General features: G+C 31.0%; 1 protein-coding gene across 1 annotated transcript; it reads right to left on the bottom strand.

Moving 5' to 3' along the window:
* Positions 1 to 4,459: 4,459 nt before the first annotated feature.
* On the bottom strand, positions 4,460 to 26,004 carry LOC140056674 (transmembrane protein 145-like). The gene is made up of 13 exons (XM_072102123.1): positions 25,865 to 26,004; positions 23,987 to 24,061; positions 21,574 to 21,660; positions 20,312 to 20,542; positions 19,340 to 19,418; positions 16,977 to 17,048; positions 16,584 to 16,652; positions 16,245 to 16,404; positions 13,874 to 13,967; positions 13,330 to 13,502; positions 12,837 to 12,957; positions 8,681 to 8,923; positions 4,460 to 8,113 (listed from the first exon to the last, which is right to left on the bottom strand). The coding sequence occupies exons 1-13, from the start codon at positions 25,952 to 25,954 to the stop codon at positions 8,066 to 8,068; spliced, it is 1,542 nt and encodes a 513-aa protein (XP_071958224.1). The 5' UTR covers positions 25,955 to 26,004; the 3' UTR covers positions 4,460 to 8,065.
* Positions 26,005 to 26,297: the final 293 nt, after the last annotated feature.

Here is a 26,297-nt window from a genome sequence, read left to right as displayed (position 1 = left end):
TCACTCAAAAGGTTGCATCCAAGAAAATAAACCTAATTATCCACGAAAAGATATTATTGCCATATATGCGCATATATTGTGTTATTGTCATCTTATAGGGCCATAGTAACTAGTTATGTCAAAAAATAAAAGGGTCGAAATTTGGCCATTTAAAAAAAACTGTACTATTATAGTACTGTACATGGATTTTTTTTCGAAAAATGACCAAAATATCCATGTTTTACAATTCAATAATTATGCCATAATATTGCCATATATGTGCATATATTGTGTTATCTTATAGGGCCATAGTAAACTAGTTATTTAACAAAATAAAACGGTCGAAAATATGGCATTTTTTGAAAATTTCCCTTTACTAAGGGTACTATAGTACAGGGAAATTTTCGAAAAATGACCGATTTTCGACCCTTTTATTTTTTGATATAAATGGTTACTATAGCATAATAAACATGTGCAGAGTCGAATAATGGGTTCTGCGCATGCCAATTGTGCTATAGTAACCACTTTTGACATAAATGGTTACTATAGCATAATAAACATGCGCAGAGTCGAATAATAGGTTCTGCGAATGCCAATTGTGCTATAGTAACCAGTTTTGTCGAAAAATAAAAAGTTCGAAAATTGGCAATTTAAAAAAAAAATCCCTGTACTATAGTACAGAGAAATTTTCGAAAAATGGCCGATTTTCGACCATTTTATTTTTTGATATAAATGGTTACTATGGCATTATAAACATGCGCAGAGTCGAATAATTGGTTCTGCGCTTGTCAATTGTGCTATAGTAACCAGTTTTGACATAAATGGTTACTATAGCATAATAAACATGCGCAGAGTCGAATAATGCGTTCTGCGCATGTCAATTGTGCTATAGTAACCAGTTTTATCGAAAAATAAAAAGGTTGAAAATTGGCAATTTTTTGAAAAAATCCCTGTACTATAGTACAGGGAAATTTGGGAAAAATGGCCGCTTTTCGACCCTTTTATTTTTTTATATAAATTGTTACTATAGCATAATAAACATGCGCAGAGTCGAATAATTGGTTCTGCGCATGTCAATTGTGCTATAGTAACCACTTTTGACATAAATGGTTACTATAGCATAATAAACATGCGCAGAGTCGAATAATGCGTTATACGCATGTCAATTGTGCTATAGTAACCAGTTTTATCGAAAAATAAAAGGTCGAAAATTGGGCATTTTCGAAAAATGGCCGATTTTCGACCCTTTTATTTTTTGATATAAATGGTTACTATGGCATTATAAAAATGCGCAGAATCGAATAATTGGTTCTGCGCATGTCAATTGTGCTATAGCAACCACTTTTGACATAAATGGTTACTATAGCATAATAAACATGCGCAGAGTCGAATAATGCGTTCTACGCATGTCAATTGTGCTATAGTAACCAGTTTTATCGAAAAATAAAAGGTTGAAAATTGGGCATTTTCTGAAAAAATCCCTGTACAGGGAAATTTTCGAAAAATGGCCGATTTTCGACCCTTTTATTTTTTTATATAAATGGTTACTATGGCATAATAAACATGCACAGAGTCAAATAATTGGTTCTGCGCATGTCAATTGTGCTATAGCAACCACTTTTGACATAAATGGTTACTATAGCATAATAAACAAGCGCAGAGTCGAATAATGCGTTCTGCGCATGTCAATTGTGCTATAGTAACCAGTTTTATCCAAAAATAAAAAGGTCGAAAATTGGCAATTTAAAAAAAAATCCCTGTACTAAAGTACAGAGAAATTTTCGAAAAATGGCCGATTTTCGACCATTTTATTTTTTGATATAAGTGGTTACTATGGCAATATAAACATGCGCAGAGTCGAATAATTGATTCTGCGCATGTCAATTGTGCTATAGCAACCACTTTTGACATAAATGGTTACTATAGCATAATAAACATGCGCAGAGTCGAATAATGGGTTCTGCTCATGCCAATTGTGCTATAGTAACCACTTTTGACATAAATGGTTACTATAGCATAATAAACATGCGCAGAGTCGAATAATGCGTTCTACGCATGTCAATTGTGCTATAGTAACCAGTTTTATCGAAAAATAAAAGGTCGAAAATTGGGCATTTTCTGAAAAAATCCCTGTACTATAGTACAGGGAAATTTTCGAAAAATGGCCGATTTTCGACCCTTTTATTTTTTTATATAAATGGTTACTATGGCATAATAAACATGCACAGAGTCGAATAATTGGTTCTGCGCATGTCAATTGTGCTATAGCAACCACTTTTGACATAAATGGTTACTATAGCATAATAAACAAGTGCAGAGTCGAATAATGCGTTCTGCGCATGTCAATTGTACTTTAGTAACCAGTTTTATCCAAAAATAAAAAGGTCGAAAATTGGCAATTTAAAAAAAAATCCCTGTACTAAAGTACAGAGAAATTTTCGAAAAATGGCCGATTTTCGACCATTTTATTTTTTGATATAAATGGTTACTATAGCATAATAAACATGTGCAGAGTCGAATAATTGGTTCTGCGCATGTCAATTTTGCTTTAGCAACCACTTTTGACATAAATGGTTACTATAGCATAATAACCATGCGCAGAGTCGAATAATGGGTTCGGCGCATGTCAATTGTGCTATAGTAACCAGTTGTATCGAAAAATAAAAGGTCGAAAATTGGCCATTTTTTGAAAAAATCCCTGTACAGGGAAATTTTCGAAAAATGGCCGATTTTCAACCCTTTTATTTTTTGATATAAATGGTTACTATGGCATTATAAAAATGCGCAGAATCGAATAATTGGTTCTGCGCATGTCAATTGTGCTATAGCAACCACTTTTTACATAAATGGTTACTATAGCATAATAAACATGCGCAGAGTCGAATAATGCGTTCTACGCATGTCAATTGTGCTATAGTAACCAGTTTTATCGAAAAATAAAAGGTCGAAAATTGGCCATTTTTTGAAAAAATCCCTGTACAGGGAAATTTTCGAAAAATTGCCGATTTTCGACCCTTTTATTTTTTGATATAAATGGTTACTATGGCATTATAAAAATGCGCAGAGTCGAATAATTGGTTCTGCGCATGTCAATTGTGCTATAGCAACCACTTTTGACATAAATGGTTACTATAGCATAATAACCATGCGCAGAGTCGAATAATGCCTTCTGCGCATGTCAATTGTGCTATAGGTACAGGGAAATTTTCGAAAAATGGCCGATTTTCGACCCTTTTATTTTTTCATATATATGGTTACTATGGCATAATAAACATGCGCAGAGTCGAATAATGGGTTCTGTGCATGCCAATTGTGCTATAGTAACCAGTTTTATCGAAAAATAAAAAGGTCGAAAATTGGCCATATTTTGAAAAAAATCCCTGTACTACAGTTATCAGTTTAATCTAGCTAAGTCAATTTTTCACAGTATATTCCTCATGACCAGGAATCAATGTGGTTATGTTTTCACGGTGCGCAATAAAAAATGACGCGGTCTACGCACGATTTAACGAAATCACGTTTGTAATCATATCTTCACAACCATGAATCACAATTAAATACAATTTGGTACTTATAAATTTCAGGGCATAAATCATCATATGGCAATACAATTACGTGCGTAGCGCATGTAACGCATGCGTACGCGCGCTTAAATTTTTCAAAATTTATTTTCGACGAAATAAGAGTACGTTTCAGGCAATTTTAAGCGTTTACAAAATTGCCATGAGTGCGCAGATTTTAAATGTTGTAGCGCACTCTTTTTGCCCGATTTCTGTTTTCTTGACTTACTTTTCAACTCGAAATTACGTTATACGAGCACATCAAAAGTGACAGGCTACACACGTGTAAATTAAAAAAATATAACTGTTTTTAAATATTTCAACATTTTTAAACATGTTCAGTAATTTCGGTCAGTTGGTAGGTAGGTCGGTCGGTCGGTAAACACTAAGCACGCGACTTTAGCCATCTATATGGCCTTGTTTTACATAACTAGACTGATTAGTATATCATCCCTATAGTATAGGGATTTAAAAAAATTTGTCTAATTTCAAATTTTAAAAAATGACTTAATATTCAATATTTGCCATTTCTTAAAAAAAAACCTTAAAATTTGACCCTTATATTCCTTGACATAGATGGTTACTATAAGTCCATAAGATGATGATAATGCAATAATCTATAACAATTAGTGCATAATTATTGAATTGTGTCAATATTTTTGACATTCTCTGAAAATAAGGATTAATTTCATTATTTGTTGAATGTTTAAATACACTTTTGTTACTCTACTGAAAAAATTGTTTTTAATATTAAAATAATAATTATTAAAATTGTTTTGAAGCCTTCTCAGTAATATTAAAATGTTTAAAGTTTAGTAATAAAATTGAACAACCCATTTCTAAAACTTAATTTAATGTTTAAATGAAAATAAATTTAAGATCAAACGTATATGTATTACATTTACAATATAATGTGTATGTTCATAGATTTAAATCTCAACAAAGTTAAAGAGAGGGTTAGTAAATAATTCTCAAAAGTGTAATATTCAATATAAAACAAATTATACAAAACTTAAAAGATGTATTGTCTTCCAAAAAGATAAAAAATGAAGATTAATTAAATCAGACTTTGAATATATGTTATTTTGTAGTTTTAATAAAGTTAATCACTTCCATAGAAAAAAAAATTATAAATTGACAAAATAAATGGTTAAATTCAACCAAAAACCACTGGATGGCACATTTTGCCTAAAAACTACATTTTTTTTCAGGCAAATACAAATTTTTTAGATCCAATTTTTGGTCAATGTGAATTATTTAACTATTATGTTAAGAATTATTTTTTTAGGGGGACAATACATCTTTAAATGAATGTTGCTAGCAAAATAGTACAATCAATTACAGTAATCTTAAATAATTTTGAAAAAATAAAAAATAGCAGCCATTGAGGCACACCTTAAATAATCATTTTGTATACAAACCAACAACCAGAAATGCAAGTACTGATCTTGTTTATACTGTATGACTGTTTAAATAAACACACATTTATTTACAGAATGCTTCTAAAAATCTTTTATTATTGTCATTTAAATTAAAAATAATCATTAAAATATGCTTTGTTTTTTTTTTTCTATGTCTGGCTTATAAGCATAAGTTAGTTATTCATTTCAGGGACCAGCGGGTTATTATACACGATCCCTTAATAATGTTATCAGTTATACCTAGGGGGCGGTATGTTAAATTTTACTGTGCGATACCTCAAGAATACACAAACATTTTTATGAACTTTTTTTATTGCCAGTTTACATTAATGTGTCTGGTAGAAAACATTAGAATGTCTGATAATATGTTGATGATAGTATTAGATTACACCATAATATTGAGGGCAGCATTTACAAAATAAAGTTAAATCTAACAATAACACAACTTACAGATGATTCCATTGCACAAATCCATGAATCTCATATCCTAAGCTGCTGGTAACTTTGTACAGTAGGTGCATTGTGGGATATTCGATGGCAATTGCATGAAAGCTTGCAAAGGCCCTTTGGTGTGTTATTTTTATACCTCAAATTATTCTTATACATTTAACAAGATCAATCACACAAAGTATCCATGTCCATTTTAACTTTTGTAATGTTCCCATAGCAAAGCAAACAAGCAATGAATGGAGGTTTTTTTTTAATGGCCGACTTCTGTCGTAAACGACAATGTCAATTAGTCTTACATTCATCTGAATAATGACTAAGCCAGGACTGTTTAAAGCACCTTTGGCTGGTCCCAACATTGACCAAGGGAAGGGCTTCTCTCGTCCAGTGTCTACCTTAACCAGAGGAGAGGCATATACCAATACGTCTGAGACAGATACTAGATGCAGGGGCTGCCATAAGAGTCAGCAGTGCTGATTTCAAATGCCTAATGGGACCCCAGCTAGCTCCATATACTGCACCCGGTATTCTCAGATGGTCTCCCATCCAAGCTCTACCAGGCCCAACATTGCTTAACTTCGGTGATTTGACGAGAACTGGTGTTTCAACGTGGTAAGGCCATATAGCAATGGAGGTAGCGGCATATATACCATACGTACATTACTGGGTCTTTAATTTGCGATGACCTAGAACCTACTACTAGTTACATCATATTAATTCATTGTGCTCATTGGGACGTGCATCCTATATAGATCACCGACACGGTCTGGGCAAATTATAGGGTCAGGCAACGACCAACGACACAATTTATAGTTCTTACTACAGATTGCAAAAAAGTATCCTAGCTCAATACATTACAAGGTTCAATATTAATACTATTTCTTAACCTATTTATATCTATCCTTCACTATTGCACAGCTATTTACAATTAATATACCAATATACCATTTTCAAAAATAAATTCACACTTCAAATATATATACACAATGTCAATAGGAAAATACAAGCATACAAGTCCACCTGAACTGAAAAATACTATATGCATCAACATTTCAAATAATGTCTTAACTATACAATTCTATTATTTACATCATATTCAAGAAGATTTAGTTTTATGAATTATTTAATGGACGAAGTTGAAATTGATTGCTGATTGGACGATAAGTCAACATATTGCTGAAGGATGGAAAAATACATAGGACCTACATTTTATGTACCCTGATTTTAAGTTCACTGGAATTCAATTTGTTGTATTTCGGTTAGATAATACAGTCAACTCTCCCAATACCAGACACCTTTTTCCGGAAAATGTCTGGTATTCGGAATTGCTTTTAATGGTAAAAATTAATTTGGGAACTTTGGTCCTCAAAAAAAGTTTCTGATTTTTAGAAAGTCTGGTATTGGGAGAGTTGACTGTAGTACGTTGTTTTCCCATTCATTAAATGTTTTACATTTCTAGGCCTCTGTAAGCTAAACAAAATATTACTGCTTTCTTAGCTGTAGGAGGATGTTGAGAGGACGAATTTAAGGTGAACTTTGATTTTACTGATCGTAGGTTTACGTACGATTTTTGGTCCTAGTGTAGTATAATTAGTGTTGAACTATAAAAAATACATTAAGACTGTTTGATTTTAAAGTAATCGTGGGATGCAAAAAATGTCATGAAGAACTTAATTCTCACTCTTCCCTACATAATTTACATACAGGTTATCTTCATAAAATTGCAATATTTTGCTGGACATTCTTCCTTTTTACATACATAATATTTTGGTAAATCTTTTTGCAGGAAAATAGGATGAAAAAATGTCATGAACAACACTCTTCCCCTACATAATTTACATACATGTTATCTTTAACCTAAATATGCAAATTGTGAAATTCATAAATTCCATATTTTAATGGAAATTCTTCCTTAATATTAATTTGCTATGGCTATATATTTTGCAATAAAAAAACAAGATGCAAAAAATGCCACGAAAACCCTTTCCATACAGGTTTAATTTATATATGCAAATAGATACAATTCATAAATTGCATATTCTGATGGACATTCCTCTTTAATAATATTTTAGTATGGCTATAAATTTTGCAAAAAAATAAGATGCAAAAATGCCATGAAGAACCCTTTCCTAATTTTCATACAGGTTTAATTTAAATATGCAAATAGATAAAATTCATAAATTGCATATTCTGATGGACATTCCTCTTTAATAATATTTTGGTATGGCTATAAATTTTGCAAAAAAAATAAGATGCAAAAATTCCATGAAGAACCTACTAGTAACGTTCCCACTTCCTAATTTACATACAGGTTACCTTTAATTTAAAATATGCAAATGGATGGAATTCATAAATTGCATAATTAATGGACGGACATTCTTCATTCTAAATATATATATTATTGTATTACTTATTATGGTTGAATCAGTTTGCAGAAAATAAAAAAATAGCTTGAATGAAATATTCTTTAAACTTTATTTTTGTCCTATGTACAAATTGCAGTATTTGGAATAGGTTGTTTACTCTTAAAGGTGAAAAGGTAGCTTAGCTACACTTACCTATTAGAAACAAATGTACATTCTCGATACAGCAAACAAAACGATATTTATTGAAACGTGTACTATACACTTTTTAACATTTCTTTATCAGTCATTTTTTTCAGTGTATACTTTCACCAAAACCATTCGTTTTTTCGGAGTTTCCATTCTGTAAGAATTCAAAAAGAAAAACATAGTGAAATTAATTTAATAGTTAGTATCCCATTATTAAAAATGTATGCATCTCCAACATTATGGATTTCATAGTGCAAGAAACTTTTGGTTGCCTTTTATGATTTAATGAGTAACCAAATTTAACGGGATTATACTGTAGGGCAAAACAAAGTTACACATATTATACATTATATATTGTGTATGCAACTTTTGTATTCATTCCACTCTTCTCACAGAATTGCTTACAAAAGTTTCATAAACTTCCAAAGAGAACAGATTTGAGTTATAAATTCACTCCACTCTTTTCACAGAATATATTGAGTAAAATAATCAAAAGTAAAGTTTGTTTGTTTAGTAATATTTATAAATTTTGGCATATAAAATGCAAGGCCACAAATATACTTGTAGGCTCTTTAGGCTCAATAGCTATAATATGTGAATGTGAATAATATTACTGTACAATGGTCATGTGAATAGATGAGGTGCATTTGATTATTACTGTTAGTTTTTATACTTTTTCCTAAATAAATAATTAAATCAAAAAAACAAAATAAGGTCTTACCTGAACGCCATTGCTGTAAATGGTAGACGAATAAGGAGGAGGGTTTGGGTTTCCAACTGTGAACATCTCGGTGAAATTTGGCCGATATTGATCACGAGCAAGAGCGTTTATGCCATAGCCATGATGCATAAAGTTGTCTATGTTATTTGGATTGCCTTCTTCTGGTGTATTGAGAACACCGATTTGGGATGTCCTGACGTGATATGGGAAGTTTGAATTGGCTGCAGATGGACGTGTTAATATCTGTTGAAATGATTAGATATTAGCATAATATACTAAGTAAACATTTCTTGTTAAAAACTCATTAGAAAATGAGCTTTAACATATAACTTGCTCATTTTAAAATAGCGTATCACAGTTTATTGTCCTCCATTTTCAAATTGTTTGAGCTTTGTGTATATGTATATATAAATTATTCAAAGGCAAAATACTAAAAAAAAATACAATGCTGTGGGTATCAGTGGCTGGATATCAATGGAGATAAAGAAAAAAGCAAAAAGCTAAATCAAAACGATAAAGTAAAACAGCCAGAAAAGTTTCATCAGTGGAAGTATATATATATATTATGAAATTTTAAATCTTAGTAGTTTTCACCAGTACGAAGAGAACTTTTGTTGTATTATTATTTATTAGTGTATGAGTTGAGTGTATGAAAATAAATTGGAATTGAATTTAATTCTTTTGAGGCTACATATTTTGTAATACAGTCAACTCTCTCAATACTGGACACCTTTGGGATGGCCTACAGTAATATGACTGGTTTTCTGGAAAGGTTGGTATTTGGAATCTGTTTCTAATGGTAAAAATGAATTTGGGACATTTTATACCTCGAGAAAAGTCTGGTTTTGGAAAAGTGTTTTCCTACTTTCTATTCACAAGTTATAATAAATAACCAAGCTTTATAAATATTGATATGATAATAATAATAATATAATTATAGTAATGGTACAAAAAAATGAATTTTCGGTTATATTTTAAAATTTTAAGTAAATTTTCTTTTGGATGATCCAAAGTCGAATAAAATTCGTAAACATACGTTTTTTACTCTAGCTTTCGCTGGTCAACGACGCAGCTTAATCATGAGTTAGTCTCTGTGACTTGGACTTGTTACCATTAGATCTCGTATATGGTATAGCGCCATCTATAGATCGTTCAGGTTTTCCCAAATGGGATTGTCGGGGCCTCCTCTTTAGTAAGTTGCTGTACAATTTTGGGAGTTCCAAACCGCCGTCGTCTCTGTTCATAGTGTTACCATGTTTTCTTATTTTTATTGATTCTTTTATTTTCCTGTCTTCCATGACGATTCTGTGCCTAGTATTTTTACGTTCCAATTTGGTAAATGAGTGTGAGTGGTCATGTGATCGGTGATGGCTGAGTTGTGAACAATTTCTGAAGCTGAATTTCTGGCTGAACGTGTTAGGATCCCTGTACAATGTGAAGTGACATCTGCTTTGTGTTCTTTTATCCTTGTGGATAAGGTTCTGGCTGTTTCTCCTATATATGCTTTTTCGCAGTTGTTGCAATTTACTTGGTATATTACACCAGATTTGTCATCATTTTTTATTTTGTCTTTTGGGTGAACTAAAAGATTTCTTAATTTGTTTTGTGGAGTAAAATAAGTGTTGACATTGTAACTAGATAAGCAGCGTCTAATTCTTTCTGATATTCTTGGTATGTAAGGTATCCCTATGTTACCTTTGTTTTTGTTGGTTGTATCTTTTGTTTTTTGTTTGACATTTTGTTTTCCTTTCTCTGATCTTTTTTGGATTATCTTGTCCATGGACCAATTAGGGTACTCGCACCCAACGAGCGCATGTTTAATCTTTTTCATTTCTGTTAGTTTCTCGTCTTTTTTAGTGACAACTTTTTCACATCTGTCAACCAGAGTGTTAACCACACTTAACTTATGTTCCAATGGATGGCAGGAGTGAAAATTTAAGTATTGGTCTGTGTGGGTCTTTTTTCTGTAAACTGTCGTCGTCAGGTCTCCATTGTTCAGTGTAATTATGATGTCTAAGAAAGGTAATGTATTGTTAGACATATACTCAGTTATAAATTTTATGTTACCTGTTTTGTCAATTGAGTTTAAGTGTGAGTTAAGATGTTCCGCTGATCCTTCTGGAATGAGAGCTAATATGTCGTCAACATACTTTTTCCAATATGTTGGCTTCATTCCGTCTGGTGCTGTTTGCAGTGCTTTTTCTTCTAAATCCTCCAGATACAAATTTGCAACGATTGGGCTGATGGGACTGCCCATGGCATTACCGCCAATCTGTTTATATATTTTGTCCTGGAAGCTGAAATAAGTGGTATTAATAACAAGTGATAGTAAATCTATTATATCTCTAATGACCATGTTTGTGCGTTTTTTCAGTGTCTTATCTTGTGAAAGTCTCCTTTCTACTATTTCTATTGCTTCTTTGGTGGAGGTTTTTGTGAAAAGAGACACAACGTCAAACGAGACAAATGTGTGATTTTCAGGAATGTCAAGCGTGATTAGTTCCTCAACTAGTTGTTTTGAATTGTCGACGTGGTGGCAGGAGGTGCCAAACAACGGAGAGAGGATTTCAGCTAATTTTTTGCCCAAGTTATAGTAGATGGTGTTTATGCAATCCACAATAGGTCGTAGTGGAACATCAGGTTTGTGGATTCTGGGTAAACAGTATAACCATGGTGTGATTAGTAGAAAGGAGACTTTCACAAGATAAGACACTGAAAAAATGCAGAAACATGGTCATTAGAGATATAATAGATTTACTATCACTTGTTATTAATACCACTTATTTCAGCTTCCAGGACAAAATATATAAACAGATTGGCAGTATTGCCATGGGCAGTCCCATCAGCCCGATTGTTGCAAATTTGTATCTGGAGGATTTAAAAGAAAAAGCACTGCAAACAGCACCAGACGGAATGAAGCCAACATATTGGAAAAGGTATGTTGACGACATATTAGCTCTCATTCCAGAAGGATCAGCAGAACATCTTAACTCACACTTAAACACAATTGACAAAACAGGTAACATAAAATTTATAACTGAGCATATGTCTAACAATACATTACCTTTCTTAGACATCATAAATACACTGAACAATGGAGACCTGACGACGACAGTTTACAGAAAAAAGACCCACACAGACCAATACTTAAATTTTCACTCCTGCCATCCATTGGAACATAAGTTAAGTGTGGTTAATACTCTGGTTGACAGATGTGAAAAAGTTGTCACTAAAAGAGACGAGAAACTAACAGAAATGAAAAAGATTAAACATGCGCTCGTTGGGTGCGAGTACCCTAATTGGTCCATGGACAAGATAATCCAAAAAAGATCGGAGAAAGGAAAACAAAATGTCAAACAAAAAACAAAAGATACAACCAACAAAAACAAAGGTAACATAGGGATACCTTACATACCAAGAATATCAGAAAGAATTAGACACTGCTTATCTAGTTACAATGTCAACACTTATTTTACTCCACAAAACAAATTAAGAAATCTTTTAGTTCACCCAAAAGACAAAATAAAAAATGATGACAAATCTGGTGTAATATACCAAGTAAATTGCAATAACTGCGAAAAAGCATATATAGGAGAAACAGCCAGAACCTTATCCACAAGGATAAAAGAACACAAAGCAGATGTCACTTCACATTGTACAGGGATCCTAACACGTTCAGCCAGAAATTCAGCTTCAGAAATTGTTCACAACTCAGCCATCACCGATCACATGACCACTCACACTCATTTACCAAATTGGAACGTAAAAATACTAGGCACAGAATCGTCATGGAAAGACAGGAAAATAAAAGAATCAATAAAAATAAGAAAACATGGTAACACTATGAACAGAGACGACGGCGGTTTGGAACTCCCAAAATTGTACAACAACTTACTAAAGAGGAGGCCCCGACAATCCCATTTGGGAAAACCTGAACGATCTATAGATGGCGCTATACCATATACGAGATCTAATGGTAACAAGTCCAAGTCACAGAGACTCACTCACGATTAAGCTGCGTCGTTGACCAGCGAAAGCTAGAGTAAAAAACGTAAGTTTACGAATTTTATTCGACTTTGGATCATCCAAAAGAAAATGTACTTAAAATACTATACAGTGATCCAGATGAACCTTTTTATTATTTTAAAATTCTTACCAAAAAGATCAATTGTCCTGTAAATGCAATGGTGAGCTCAATAACATTCATGACCTTTTCACGCCACCATTTTGGCATTCCAAAAGTAGCAACCAGAATCATAATAGGTAGTGCAATGAACCTATATTAAGAAAGAAGTGTATTTATTTACCACAGAAATAAATAAATATTTAACTGAATATGGAAATCTGGGGGAATGACAAATTCTACCCAAAGTTTCCTGCTTTCTGTCCTCCTTATAAACTAAACTTTTCCATATAAGGCCAATTCATAAATTCCATCTCATTGTTGTATGGTGGAAACGTACAATTTCCTCAATAAAATAAAGGCAAATATAGATTTAATCACAACCTATCTTTTACAACGCTCAATTTATCGACACAAACATCGGGTAGGATGCACAGCTACAGAACAGTCAATTTGTCCCCAAATTTCATACCTAAGCTGCCTAAGATTATACTTGGTTATATACCACTACAGGAATAATACATACCATACTGAATAAATAAAAAAGAATGGATAATAGAACGATCCTTTCTCGGGATAGTGCTTCAACGTGAAGAAGATAGCGTAGATAAACCAGAACCAACAGAAACCACGGAGTCCAATAAGAGCGAACCCAGCTGGACTTTCATACAGGTAGAGCACTTCACCTGGATCAAATTGCTGTAAAATAAACAAATACTTTTAATTGGTCATTTCCAGACACCAACACAAAGATAACCAGTCCTTCTTCCCACCTAGGCGCAACGCAAGGACGAGAACTCAACGCGAGCGAGTTTACGACAGATGAAAGTTTGAATAATTCATTGATTGTGATTGGTCAAATTACTTGCATGGCACTTACATTCATGATTTGCATCCTCAATGGAAAGCAAGCTTTTTTGTTTAGGTTCTTGGTTCAAATGATCTGTTAGGGTACTACATATTTTCTCATTGTCACTGAATCACACATGACTACAGAAGTATGGATTTATGTCATCTCATCATGTTTGAAGTGTGTCAAAATACCATTTTATTGGAAATAACCAACTCACCGAAGACTCGTAGAAGAATAGTCCAGCATACAAAACAGCGTAGACACACATTAAAACAGCTATTTTCACTGTGCCAGAATGACTGATGCGCCCTCTATAATTATATAATAAAATGTTAATACAGTAAAAACATAATTAAATTAATAATCATGAATATGTTAAAGCTTGATCATGAATATGTTAAATCTTAATCATGAATATGTTAAATCTTAATCATGAATATGTTAAAGCTTGATCATGAATATGTTAAAGCCTAATGATGAATATGTTAAATCTTAATCATGAATATGTTAAAGCTTAATCATGAATATGTTAAAGCCTAATCATGAATATGTTAAATCTTAATCATGAATATGTTAAAGCCTAATTATGAATATTCTAAAGCCTAATTATGAATATGTTAAAGCCTAATTATGAATATGTTAAATCTTAATCATGAATATTTTAAATCTTAATTATGAATGTAAAGCTTAATCCTAAATATGTAAAGCAAAATCATTAATATGTTAAATCTTAATCATGAATATGTTAAATCTTAATCATGAATATTTTAAATCTTAATTATGAATGTAAAGCTTAATCATAAATATGTAAAGCAAAATCATTAATATGTTAAATCTTAATCATGAATATGTTAAATCTTAATCATGAATATTTTAAAGCATATTCATGAATATATTAAATTTTAATCATAAATATGTTAAATTTCAATAATAAATATGTTAAATCTTAATCATGAATATGTAATAAAGCTTAATCATGAATAATATATTAATTTATAAGCTTCATAATCACAAATATTTTAAAGTTTAATTACGAACATTTTACTCTAAAGTAATAATCGATATTTATAATCAAAACAATCTTTACACAGAATTTGTATGCACACAAGAATGAATGAAAAGAATGATTGCAAATTAATATTTAATTATTTTACTAAACCTGTAATTATTAATTAAAATATGAAATATAATAAAGAAACTTTCTGCATATTTTTTGCATAGTTCAACTTTGCCAAATACATGACAAACGTTACGAGTTATTTGATCAGCGGATGGTACAGTACTAAGACTTTAACTCAGCGGATATTAATATCACTACAAATTTATCATTTAGTTTGTAAATGTAAATTTCCCAATTGTAGGGGCGCTTAACTTCGACAAGTATGATCTATGATTATAGCAATTAACTCATCTAATCTGCCAGGCAGACAAATTACATAATTTCATCATAAAGTATTATATAATTATTTAGATACTGAACATATTTGCCTACATTTTATGAAGAGACTTGGACAGAAAGAAGATGCACCATCTATGGCTTCATTTATGGACGTGTTTGCAGCCAAGTAAAAACTGTATCTTTATAATATGTATTCTTTAAACCATGAACTCCCTTCCCTATAATCTTGAATTATTTTATTCTACCATTATAATTCAATTCAATTTGTTTATTTCTGCAAATGCCATCAAGGGCTAATATCCGCTTAAACATACAGTCAAGTCAAGTATCATTTATTATCATTTGTTTTAAGAAAAAACATAGACATTCTGTTTGCTCTGTTGGCAGAGCACAATATCCAACGGACACAACACAAAATCTAAAACAAAAACATTACAAAAAAGTGTCTACATAATGTTTAAGGCTCTAATAGCTCCTGGAAAGAAGCTATTTGTACTACATCATACAAACATACATTATACTGTATAATCAAATTTTGCTTAAATTTACAGTTCCATTCAATGTTATCGCTATTCATACATAGTGTATAGTATAAATATATTATTCATTTTATAACTAACTACTTCATTTTATGATATACAGCACTTTATAGCGAAATAATTTGAGGTTAAGTTCGTAACCCAGTAGAATGTTTTCTAATGAAAACATTTCTATGAAAGGTTGTATGAAAATACACCGTCAATAATATCTATTGTATCAAGGCTGTCTAATCAAAGGCTCCTACTAGAAGGGATTGATTAAACTACTTGGTTGCCTGGGCATTATTGATTTTCTTTCATTAGAACAATGTACAAGACTCATGTATTTTCTTTAATATTATAATAGAAAGGCTGTTTCCACAAATAGAATTGACTTTACAACATTTCGGACTGTTCAATGAAATTTAAAAATATTGTTGCATTTAAAAAAAAAATAAAATACTGTATACAACTTTTTGGTGGGCTTACTCCAATGTGGGCTTATAATAAAGGGTGTATAAAATGGTGTTTTTTTTTTCTTCCTTTTTATCCATAAATTGAAAAATATTGTTGCATTTTCAAAATTAAAATAATAAGACATACACTTGTGAATTGCTTAAAATTGTTGGCAACATTTTTTCTCAAAATAAAAAAAAAAGAGTTGTACCTACCTTGTTATTGTATATCCTTTTCCCATTAAGATTAACATAAGAAGAAATATACCATCTGCAACAGATTGCATTATGCGAGCAAATAGCTTCATGTTTTCGGCCTCCGTACCATCATTTGCATACTCAATGTAGAATATAAGATAGCATAGAAGCGAAATAACTGTAGGAAAAACAATGAAAATATATCTTTCACGTCATGAAATTATTTGTACTATTCCACCCATAAACAATCATTATTTGTATACAATCTTTACTTAATAGGTAGCAACAATTATATTTTTAGATCTCCCTAAAAAGGTGGCTATATCCTGTATGTTGATCTGTTTCAGTTTCACTTACCATAAAAGAACTGTACTGATATATACATTTTATATGTTGTATGGAAAAGCTGTTTTTCTTTCAATTTATCTGTAATAAAAAATGTGCACAGTTGAAAAGTAACATTTTTCTTCAACATAATTGAATCTACTTTAAGCACATTGCCATTTGAATTTTTGCAAAAACTATTGAATATTTGAAGTTCTAAAAAAAGCAGGCCTACTAGTCATATGGTACAAACCTAACCTGTAAGTGTTTTCAGAAAACTTGGCATTTTTAAGATGTTTTACTTTTACTTTTTTACTTTTGTATCTCTATTGAGATCCAGCACATTTTTCAGTAATTTTTAAAAATAAATTTTGTTCCCTAAGATAAAAATGTCACATTCTTTTGTAACCTAAATATTGTACATACCAGCTACATATAAGGAAATAAAGAACACAAGCACGAAAAGACATAGGAATATTATATCGGTTTGCAGTATACCTGAAATAAAAAAAAAGAATTTTTCAAATGAAATGCTATTTTACATACAAAAATGGACGGATATTTTTTTTATCACAATTTTTTAATGACTATTCCAAGTCTGTTTATTGTACTTTACAGTATTATGTTTATCTGTACAATTATTAATCAATATATACATATAGATTAATAGAAATCATATCATTTTAAAATATTCTATTGCAGACGTTACTTGGAATAAATTGGCTTGTTTATAATAATAATAATAATAATAATAATAAGATTTATACAGCGCACATATCACTAAAGTGCTCAAGGCACTTGTGAAAAACCATGAAAACATATAAACCTTAAACCTTTATTGATGTATAGATGATGAAAAATTAATTTTTGTTTAAATTGTCTATTTCTGAATATTACAGTAAAGTTGTTTAGTATTAGTATAGTATGCTTCACATCATAATGCTGGTTCACATCAGAATTCTGGTTCACATAGACACACTTGGTTTAGATGATTTATGATTATTAATGAAAATACTGTAAAAGCAAAAGCAGATATTCATACAAAAGATATTTCATAATTGGTGGCAAAAACAACATCATAAAGGTAGACGAGATATTTTACGCTACTAGTGACTGCATTTTATAGCCACTGTAAATAAAAAGTAACAAAAGGGTATTGTGATATTATGTAGGTGAACTAAAATCTACAGTAAGATGGTTAATAATTAATAGTTAAAGTATTACCTAACCATGTGTCGAGGGAGTAAAGTTAAAATGACATAAATCAAAATCACATATCGAAACAAAAATTGTTTTTTCATTAAAAAATGTTTTGTAATAATAATAATAATAATAATAAAATAATTTGTCATGAACAAAAAGTACAGTATTTCATGTTAATGTTGATTTATATGGCGCCATATTCACAATATGGATTCTAAGGGTACGTCATGTCACTGGCTGCCAACTACAGTACGGCGCCAAAGCATCTGTCCACCATTGGCTGTGTGAGCTAGTACACTTAATACTACCTGGAGAAGGACTTAAACTGGAGGTCCAGTGTACAATTCTGGCCTGTGTGCCAGACTTTAAATAGGCCAAGGTACATCTTTCTGAAGAATAGAGAGTTACCCCAATGACCTGGTCCATCTTAGACCATGTTATTGTGTGGAAACAGATGATGAAATGAAAGGAATCTTTAGGGAAGACAACATTTGATCCATGTTTTCATGGCAAGACAAATGATAACTGTTTGGTGGCAGTTAAAGAGACTGGAAATTTAGGAGGAAGGAAGTTGAAAGTCTGTGTAAATCATTACAAAATAACATCTGCCTTTGTAGACAGTACATTATTAATGCTAAACCATCCATTATAATAACATACTTAGTATTAAAGCATTAAAAAAAAGCATACAAACTGATTGACTATTAAATGAATGAAATGCAGTAGTATACAAGGTCAGTAAGATAGTGTACTGAGTGAAATACTCATTTTCTGTGTAAATTTGATTACAAGATTGAAATAATATTAAAATAAATTTTTATTTATAAAATTATTGATCAAATCTTTCATCAACATAGAAGATTTTATACATAATATAATAATGGAGTTTTCAGTAATTTGATTAGTGAAAATGATAGACGTTACTTACAAACGTATTAGTTTCAAAGTCAGGTAGATAGGGGCTACTAATGAAATTGTTCTTGTCTTAATACCATTCTTCGACACACATTGAATCATGTATAAAACTTAATTATATTGGACACTCTCAATATATATGAAAATATAATTAGACAATGACAGGTCTGTAAGTACTATATTTCAGTGAATTACTGACTTGTCCAATTTGCAGGAACTCAATACAATTACGATAAAGCTTTTATATTGATCGAATATTGCGTCATTATTAAGAAATTTACCTGATGGAATTGAGATTTTGTGAAATATTATTAGTACAAGTACATTATTTGATATATAGAACATGTTGGTGTAAAAAGGACTACTGGTGTTTAAGTCTGAAGATCGTGTCACTAAATTTGTAAAATACTATTTACTACAATTCTGTGCCATTTGTTACAGTTAATCCTTTGGGACACACTATTCAGGAGACTTTGCTGTGAAATAAATGAAACATAATGTGTTGATATAAGGTTTGCGGTACAACACATACTGGATATTGATTTCTGAAAAGAACTGTTGAGTTTCTTATCTTCGTTCGATCAATATACTTTGGTTGTCCTCAAGAGTGAGACATAAGACATAATGCGTCAAATACATTTTAATTTTTTTTTCCCAGTAAATTTTCTTACCAAACTGATCTGCAGAAAAATGCTTTTTCCACCAATTGTCTCCATTTGTCAATGTTAATTTATATTTCATATACAACCCCTGCAAAAAAAAAAACCAAAAACAATTACAGAATTAGTAGGGCCTTAATTCTGACAGTTTTCTTTAAAATCGTTTTGGTTTGTTTATAAACAAAGGTTGCAGTTTAAATTTTTACTTAAAATAAAACCAGTTCCTAATGTCAAATGCATTAAGTTTACAGTACAAACGCCCAGGTCGTAACTACATAGGTACCAGTGTTACTGGATTAATAGCTTGAACAGTAACAGAAAAGCAAATAAAAATGTCAACAGTTAGAGCATACATTGCTCTTAAAGCAAATTGGTTAGTAAATTTGCTTGCAATGTTTGATCAATGATATGTGGGTATATTAAATACATGTTTACAATAACTTGAAGAACACGAGGTAAACACAGAGTTATTCAACGACCTTCTTATTTATTATATGCAATGTAGAACAATGATAATTTTCATCAAACAGAGATCAAGTGCTCATGTTGTGTGTACAAGATCGGAAGACATGATTTTGAACAAATATATTCAGACTTCTTCTATTATTCTCGGAAATGCATATACATGAACGTTACTGTATGAAAATCACATTACAGTACTGCCCTGTACTGTACATTTTTCGTCGTCATCTATGATGTCATCATCTGAAATGATGAATCCTTATGACGACAAAATGTCAATATTGAATCCTAAATTAAAGTGTACTTATTAGATTACTAGTTGAAGTACTATAGTGTGTTATACTTTTTTCTCGGTACTGTAAACTATAAAAACACCCACAGTAATCATTTCAATCATAATCGTACAAATCTAAGGATTTTTTGCTCATTGAGATTTTAATATAAGGAAAGACTAAATTAATAACAAATGCTAATCTGTGAAAAACAGTAAATTATCAATATTTAAAAAAAAAAAAAACTTACGCTTTTAGAACCACAGTTACTAAGAGCGACGTACCACCATCGCTCACGTACAGAACGGAAGCTCCTCCCTCCTTTACAGACAAATTTAGTGTCATCTCCGAAAACGGAGATATGGTTGTCTTCCCCCTCTTCCACTGAGGTCAACACACAGCCCGACCAAATATAGTCATTGGTCAGATTTACAATTTGGTGGTTTGCTGGATTCATAACAGATTCCTTCTCCAGACATGTCTATTACAAAAAAAAATATTTTAGTCGATAAATAATTTTTGGTTCTTACAATCATAAGGGAACTTTAAACTTTATGACAACAAGAAATCTAACCTAGAGGTCTAGTTTGCAAATTAATTTATATTGTGACATGTACAGTAGCAACCTGCAGGCCTTGTCTTTTGAAAATTATAGGTTTGCTACAAATTGCACTCTTCAATACATTCAGGGGTGCTGAAGGTGTGCTGTTTGTATTTTGGTGTGTAGAAGTTTGCCAAATTTAAGGGGGTTGTAAATCGCACTCCCCAAGGGCAGTTTAGGAGGGTGTTAGGCGAGTGATCGCAATCGCTCGCCTTAAACGACAAGGCTTGAAACTGTAAAGAAGGTAAAGGTTACTGTACAAAATGTTATTAAATCAAGAAATTCGTTACTACAGTTGTATTGTAACCAATTGAATATTGTATATTTCCTTGTATGGTACAGTTTAATTTATGTCAGGCCTAAGCAAAAGTTTTGTCGCTATTTACAGTACAGTAGATGTCAAGTACATAAATAAAGTCTTAACTAGAATTTAATTCGTCACTTTCACGAATTATAGGTGATCATTTTTATCATTTTATTGACATTAATATTTTTTAAACATGCACGTATGTTAACATTTAATTGTAAAATGTTGATTTATGTCATCCTATAATACGCTTATAGTGCTGAGTTGTGCCTATTATATGCCATTTATTATACATTATGTACAGTATATACTGTATATCTATATACAGTGTAGCATTGGTGAAATTACGGACACACATTTTGTTCTAATTTTTTTGCACTGATGACATTATCAAAATAAACTTGTCGATAACAATATCGAAAGATAATGAATTGAGCTATAAAATATAACAATTGAAAGAAAATTTGGCATGTAGAAGCGCAGTGCGCGCTCTTTAGAATTTGCTAAACTTTGACAAAAGTGATGGAAAAACTACTTTTTAACTTAATTAAAAGTACAGCTGTATACAGTAGTATGTACTATTAAAGTACTTTATGATTAATACCTTTTTTACAGCCTCATCTGGTGGGTAGACTGCAGGCCACTGTCCTGGTTCATCATAATATAGTAAGAAATTTTGTACTGCAAAAGACTGAAAAAAAAATGTATTAATAGTTTAGGGCAGAGAATCAATGGAGTTTAAATCATACCCTATAATTAAATTTCAGCTGAATGGAATTAAAGACGATATAAAGTATTATTAGGCATTTTCAGACATTTTTATAATTTTAAACTTCATTAAAAAAAAGAGCACAATTTCAATATTTAAGGCTGTTTAAGACAAAACATATTATTAATTTAGTTTTACTGTAATTGTTTTATTTTGTACATATACAGTAACTATTTTGTGCAGAATCTCTTTGCTTATTCTAACTTCTAGTTATTATTCATTGGTGAACAGTAGGCTTTTGTGACATGCTGAAGTGATGTTTACTGTCCAGTGGACGATGAAAACAACTTGGTGGACTTTCTATAGTACGTATTATTACAGCTGCAGGTTCTTGTGTTAAGTTATTAAAAACAAGTTTTTTTCCTACAAACAATACTTTAGCATGGAATTACTGTATTTCCTTGCACAGAGGAAGTTGCGTTAAAATAAAATATTGATTAGTTTAATGAAGTGTTACAAAGGTATTTAGAAATGCACCTTACTGAACATGTACAATACAAAATATTTGAATTGTAATTTTATTGCATACAGTAACTGTCCTATCCAAAAAATGACAAATATATTGTCTCCAAAACATGACAAATAAAACCATACAGTTTGAATAAAACCAACGTTTGAATAAAACCAACGTTTGAATAAAACCAACGTTTGAATAAAACCAACGTTTGAATAGGTCATTTTGAATAGGCCATTTTGAATAGGCCATTTTGTGTTTTAATGAAGTTATTCACCTTAAAATTCTATTTTTTTGGTAAATTGACAAACAAACACATTTTTTTTTCAGCGAGACAATATCATTTTAAAGATGGTGACATTTTTGGATTAAATTTGTTCTTTTTTGCACTTTAAAGCTAATTTGATACAGTTTATTCATGGCTAAAACGGCAATTATTTGATGGTACTGTATTGATGAAATAAAATGATATTTATATTGTAATAAATTCTAATTTGCATAGGCAGAATCTTGTTATAGTCCATTGTTATGTAAAAACAATATTCTTATTATTATTAATGAAACCTTTTCTCTTCAATTCAATATTCATCCAATAATAAAAATGAAAATATTGATAAAATACAATAAGAAAGAAACATTAAAATAAGATCAAAAATTCAATTAAACTGTACAATATTAATAATTATAGAAATATGGATACAATTATAAAAAGATGAAAAGGACCATCCTTATATTATAATGAATAAGCTCTGCTTGTACGAGGTACAAAATTATACAGAAATTATATTTTTATTATTTTATACTGTTCTAAAAATGGAAATATGATAAAATTATGACAACCTACAAGAATCTAGTAAACAATTTTTTCAATAAAGGTAGGTTGGCCTACAGTAGTAACAAAATAGTTTGAAAACAGTACAGTATGGTGTTGTTTGCAGTACAAGATCTGAGTACTGCAACAAACAGTAAAAACATTTTGAAGGTTAATGTATTGTTTAGGTTGTGTATAGGACCAGTATGACAATAAAAAAAAGATAACAGTTACTTTCAAAGACTATTATTAATATAATCTATGCATCAACTGCTACCATTGTATATATAATTGTATCTTTTTAATACTGTGACTTGTTGTCCCAACAACGCCAAACAAACTCTAGTTCCTTAAAAATCACTGAGCAAACAAAAAGTGTAATTTAGTCAGTGCTGCTAGCCTAAAATATAGTAGTAGCATATCACAAAAATACAACTTAATCAAGAATACTGTATTACAATAAATATAATTCTTAAATGATCAGTAATTCAACTTTTGTTGGATTTCCAAAATGGTTGCATAATTAATAGATAGTGTACAGTAAGACTTGTACAGAATTTGTCAAATGTTTTGAAATCAGTTTGAAACTACAGCAAGACTGTAATAATGAGGAGTATAGTTGAAAGAGTGGTGAAGAGGTGAGGGGTTAATGAGGCAAAGGAAGGTGAGGGTTTAATGATGTGAGTGCATGGGCAATAAGGTTGGGAGTAATGAGGCAAAGGAAGGTGAGGGTTTAATGATGTGAGTGCATGGGCAATAAGGTTGGGAGTAATGAGATCAGAAGAGGTACTGTACAGGGTGATGAAGGTAGCTTGGCATAGTAACACAAATAGTTTGAAAACAATTGTGTTGTCTGCAGTACAAGATCTGAGTACTGAACATAAAAGTAACAATACTGTAACAGTAACAAAAAGGAACTGTACAGTACAGTAAAGGTGCTGAGGACATGGGAATTAATTAAACAAGGAACATCTTTTACAAACCTTAGGGTATTCCACTTCATACCGTAAACGACCAAGCTCCGAGACAAAACAGAACCGCGCTAAGAAATCCCAGTCCTGCAAGAAAAGATATAAACATATTATTAGTATTGGTATTTAAAAACGAAGTGAAAAAAATTGTATTATTGAAAAGATGGATAATTATATTTTAATAATTTCTATTGTAGTTCTGTATTTATGTTTTTTATATACTGCCAGAGAAAGGTAAAATATGTCTTTGATAACAGTACACTCTAGAGTAAATAAATAAATATTTTTTGGAAAATTAGGTCTACTACATGTAATAGAATGTACTGTACAATACCTGTTGAAATGCCAGATAATTTTCTGTGCATGTATTTCATATACTGTAGATTGTGGCATTTCTTGAAAAACATTTATACAAAACCTTGTAAAACTACTCATTGACATTGGAAATACTTACTGTATATTGATACTTTTAATTGATTTTTTTTAGGTTAGAATGGGAAAAGTTTTGAATTTAAAGTAAAAATGAGTCATTACCAGTTTCATGGGTACAATACTAGAAATAAAAACAACTATCGACTAAATATTCATAAAATTCAATCTGTATTTTCAACAGGACCCAAATATTGGAATAATCTACCAATCAATATATTAAAAAAATGTTAATACTTTTAAGTTTTAAATCTCTATGCACATTCGATTAATTGACTACGACTTATGACAATACTGTATATTACTCTGTAATATCAATTGGGTGTGTATTTACTGTAAGTGGGCAATGCAATTTTGTTTTGTCGTTCTTGTACCAGGGAGGTATAAAAATAAATTGTACGTCCTCCATCATAATATTTTATTTGTTTTTTTGTGTGATTATGATGGAAATAAAGACTGATTGATAGTACTGTACAGTTTAAATTCAGCAATTTGGAAAAACCAATTTATAGTGAATGGTTAAAATGTGTGGTTAATTTATCTTGAAGTGTATGGCATTTAACTGATTATTGATTTTGTTTGGTTTATGGATGGTTCAAGGTTAATTTTGAAAATAATTATGTTTAATGTGTTACAGTATATTATATTTTATATTATTAAGTGTGTGGTCTATAAAAAACATAAAATGGTGATATAACATACAGTATGATAGTATACAGGTAATGAATAATTTCCAAATGAAAAAAAAACACCCTTTAGCACTGTATGCGAAAGATAGCCTACAGTGTTTATTAATAGATAACAAATGTTCAGGTTTGAAATTGATTTTGTTGTATAGGCTATACAGTATTTAATTATTTAACATCATCTTTTTTAAGTTACCATTGCTTGAGGGATATATTTTTATTTTTGCGTATGTTTTTTGAGCAGTGGTTCAACTGAACTGAAATAAAACATTTGCACATACAAAAAAAAAAAACACTGTAGCAGTGGCACATCATACAAAAGACTAGAAATAGAAGTTGATTTTACGACTACAGTACCATGCTTTTGATATCTATTAATTTAAACCCTAATTTTTAGTAATAGGCCTATCAAAAATAGCCTATAAAGATAATAAAAACTTTCAAAAAAGACAAAAAAAATGCTTTTTTTATTTTATATCAAATTTTATATAACAAATAGGAGGCCTAGGATAGGCCATTATAGCAGTTTATCACTGACACCGATGTCTAGTTTAAAGCAATATACTAGTCTAGGCCTAGCTAGTTGATTATACATTTTCTATCCTAATAACATAAAAAAGCACCTTTATCGTAAGAAATTATGAAGGCACACACAATAAATAGGCCTACCAAACTAAACGAACTTCTTCAGAGAAAAGAGTGCAGAAGATGCCTCTCACAAGTTCGTTCCTTGCCTAACTTCAAACAAATTAATAACAGTATTTCAAAACTTTACCTCTGTTGTTCTTAGTATTCCTTCTCGATATAAACTTGAGACACATGTTATTGATAAAAATACGATACTTAAACCGAGAATTAAGTTCATTTTTAGAGATATTCTGCAACTACTTTACTAAACCCTGTGTGTCTTGCCTCGCTCTTCGTTGTTTGTTATTTTTAACGCTATGTTTAGAGGTCAATGCTAATGAATATTCATATATTTGACCGGCTTCCTTGGAGACGATGACGGTTGCTGAGACACATAAAACACTTGTTGTTATGCAAATTTGACAATGAAAAGAATTCACCGTACGTCATGAATGGTTCCTAAAAACAATAATCTGCCATGAATTGGCAATTATTGTGACGAGTAGTAGTCGAAGCGAATTTCAGAAACATTGCAAAAACAAAGTTTTGAGGGTATACCCGATATAGCATTGGGTTTAGGC

The sequence above is a fragment of the Antedon mediterranea genome, chromosome 8 (genome assembly GCF_964355755.1).
Source record: "Antedon mediterranea chromosome 8, ecAntMedi1.1, whole genome shotgun sequence".
NCBI lineage: Eukaryota > Metazoa > Echinodermata > Crinoidea > Comatulida > Antedonidae > Antedon > Antedon mediterranea.
This window is presented reverse-complemented; position numbering and strand designations above follow the sequence as displayed.

Bases quoted from the DNA above. Each gene is read 5' to 3' on its own strand.
- LOC140056674 (XM_072102123.1), bottom strand. From the start codon at position 25,954: ATGAACTTAATTCTCGGTTTAAGTATCGTATTTTTATCAATAACATGT. The intron at 24,062-25,864 runs GTAAAGTTTTGA...CTTTTCTTGCAG, and splicing joins GAATACTAAGAACAACAGAG to GACTGGGATTTCTTAGCGCG. The intron at 8,114-8,680 runs GTAAGACCTTAT...GAATTCTTACAG, and splicing joins TTTACAGCAATGGCGTTCAG to AATGGAAACTCCGAAAAAAC.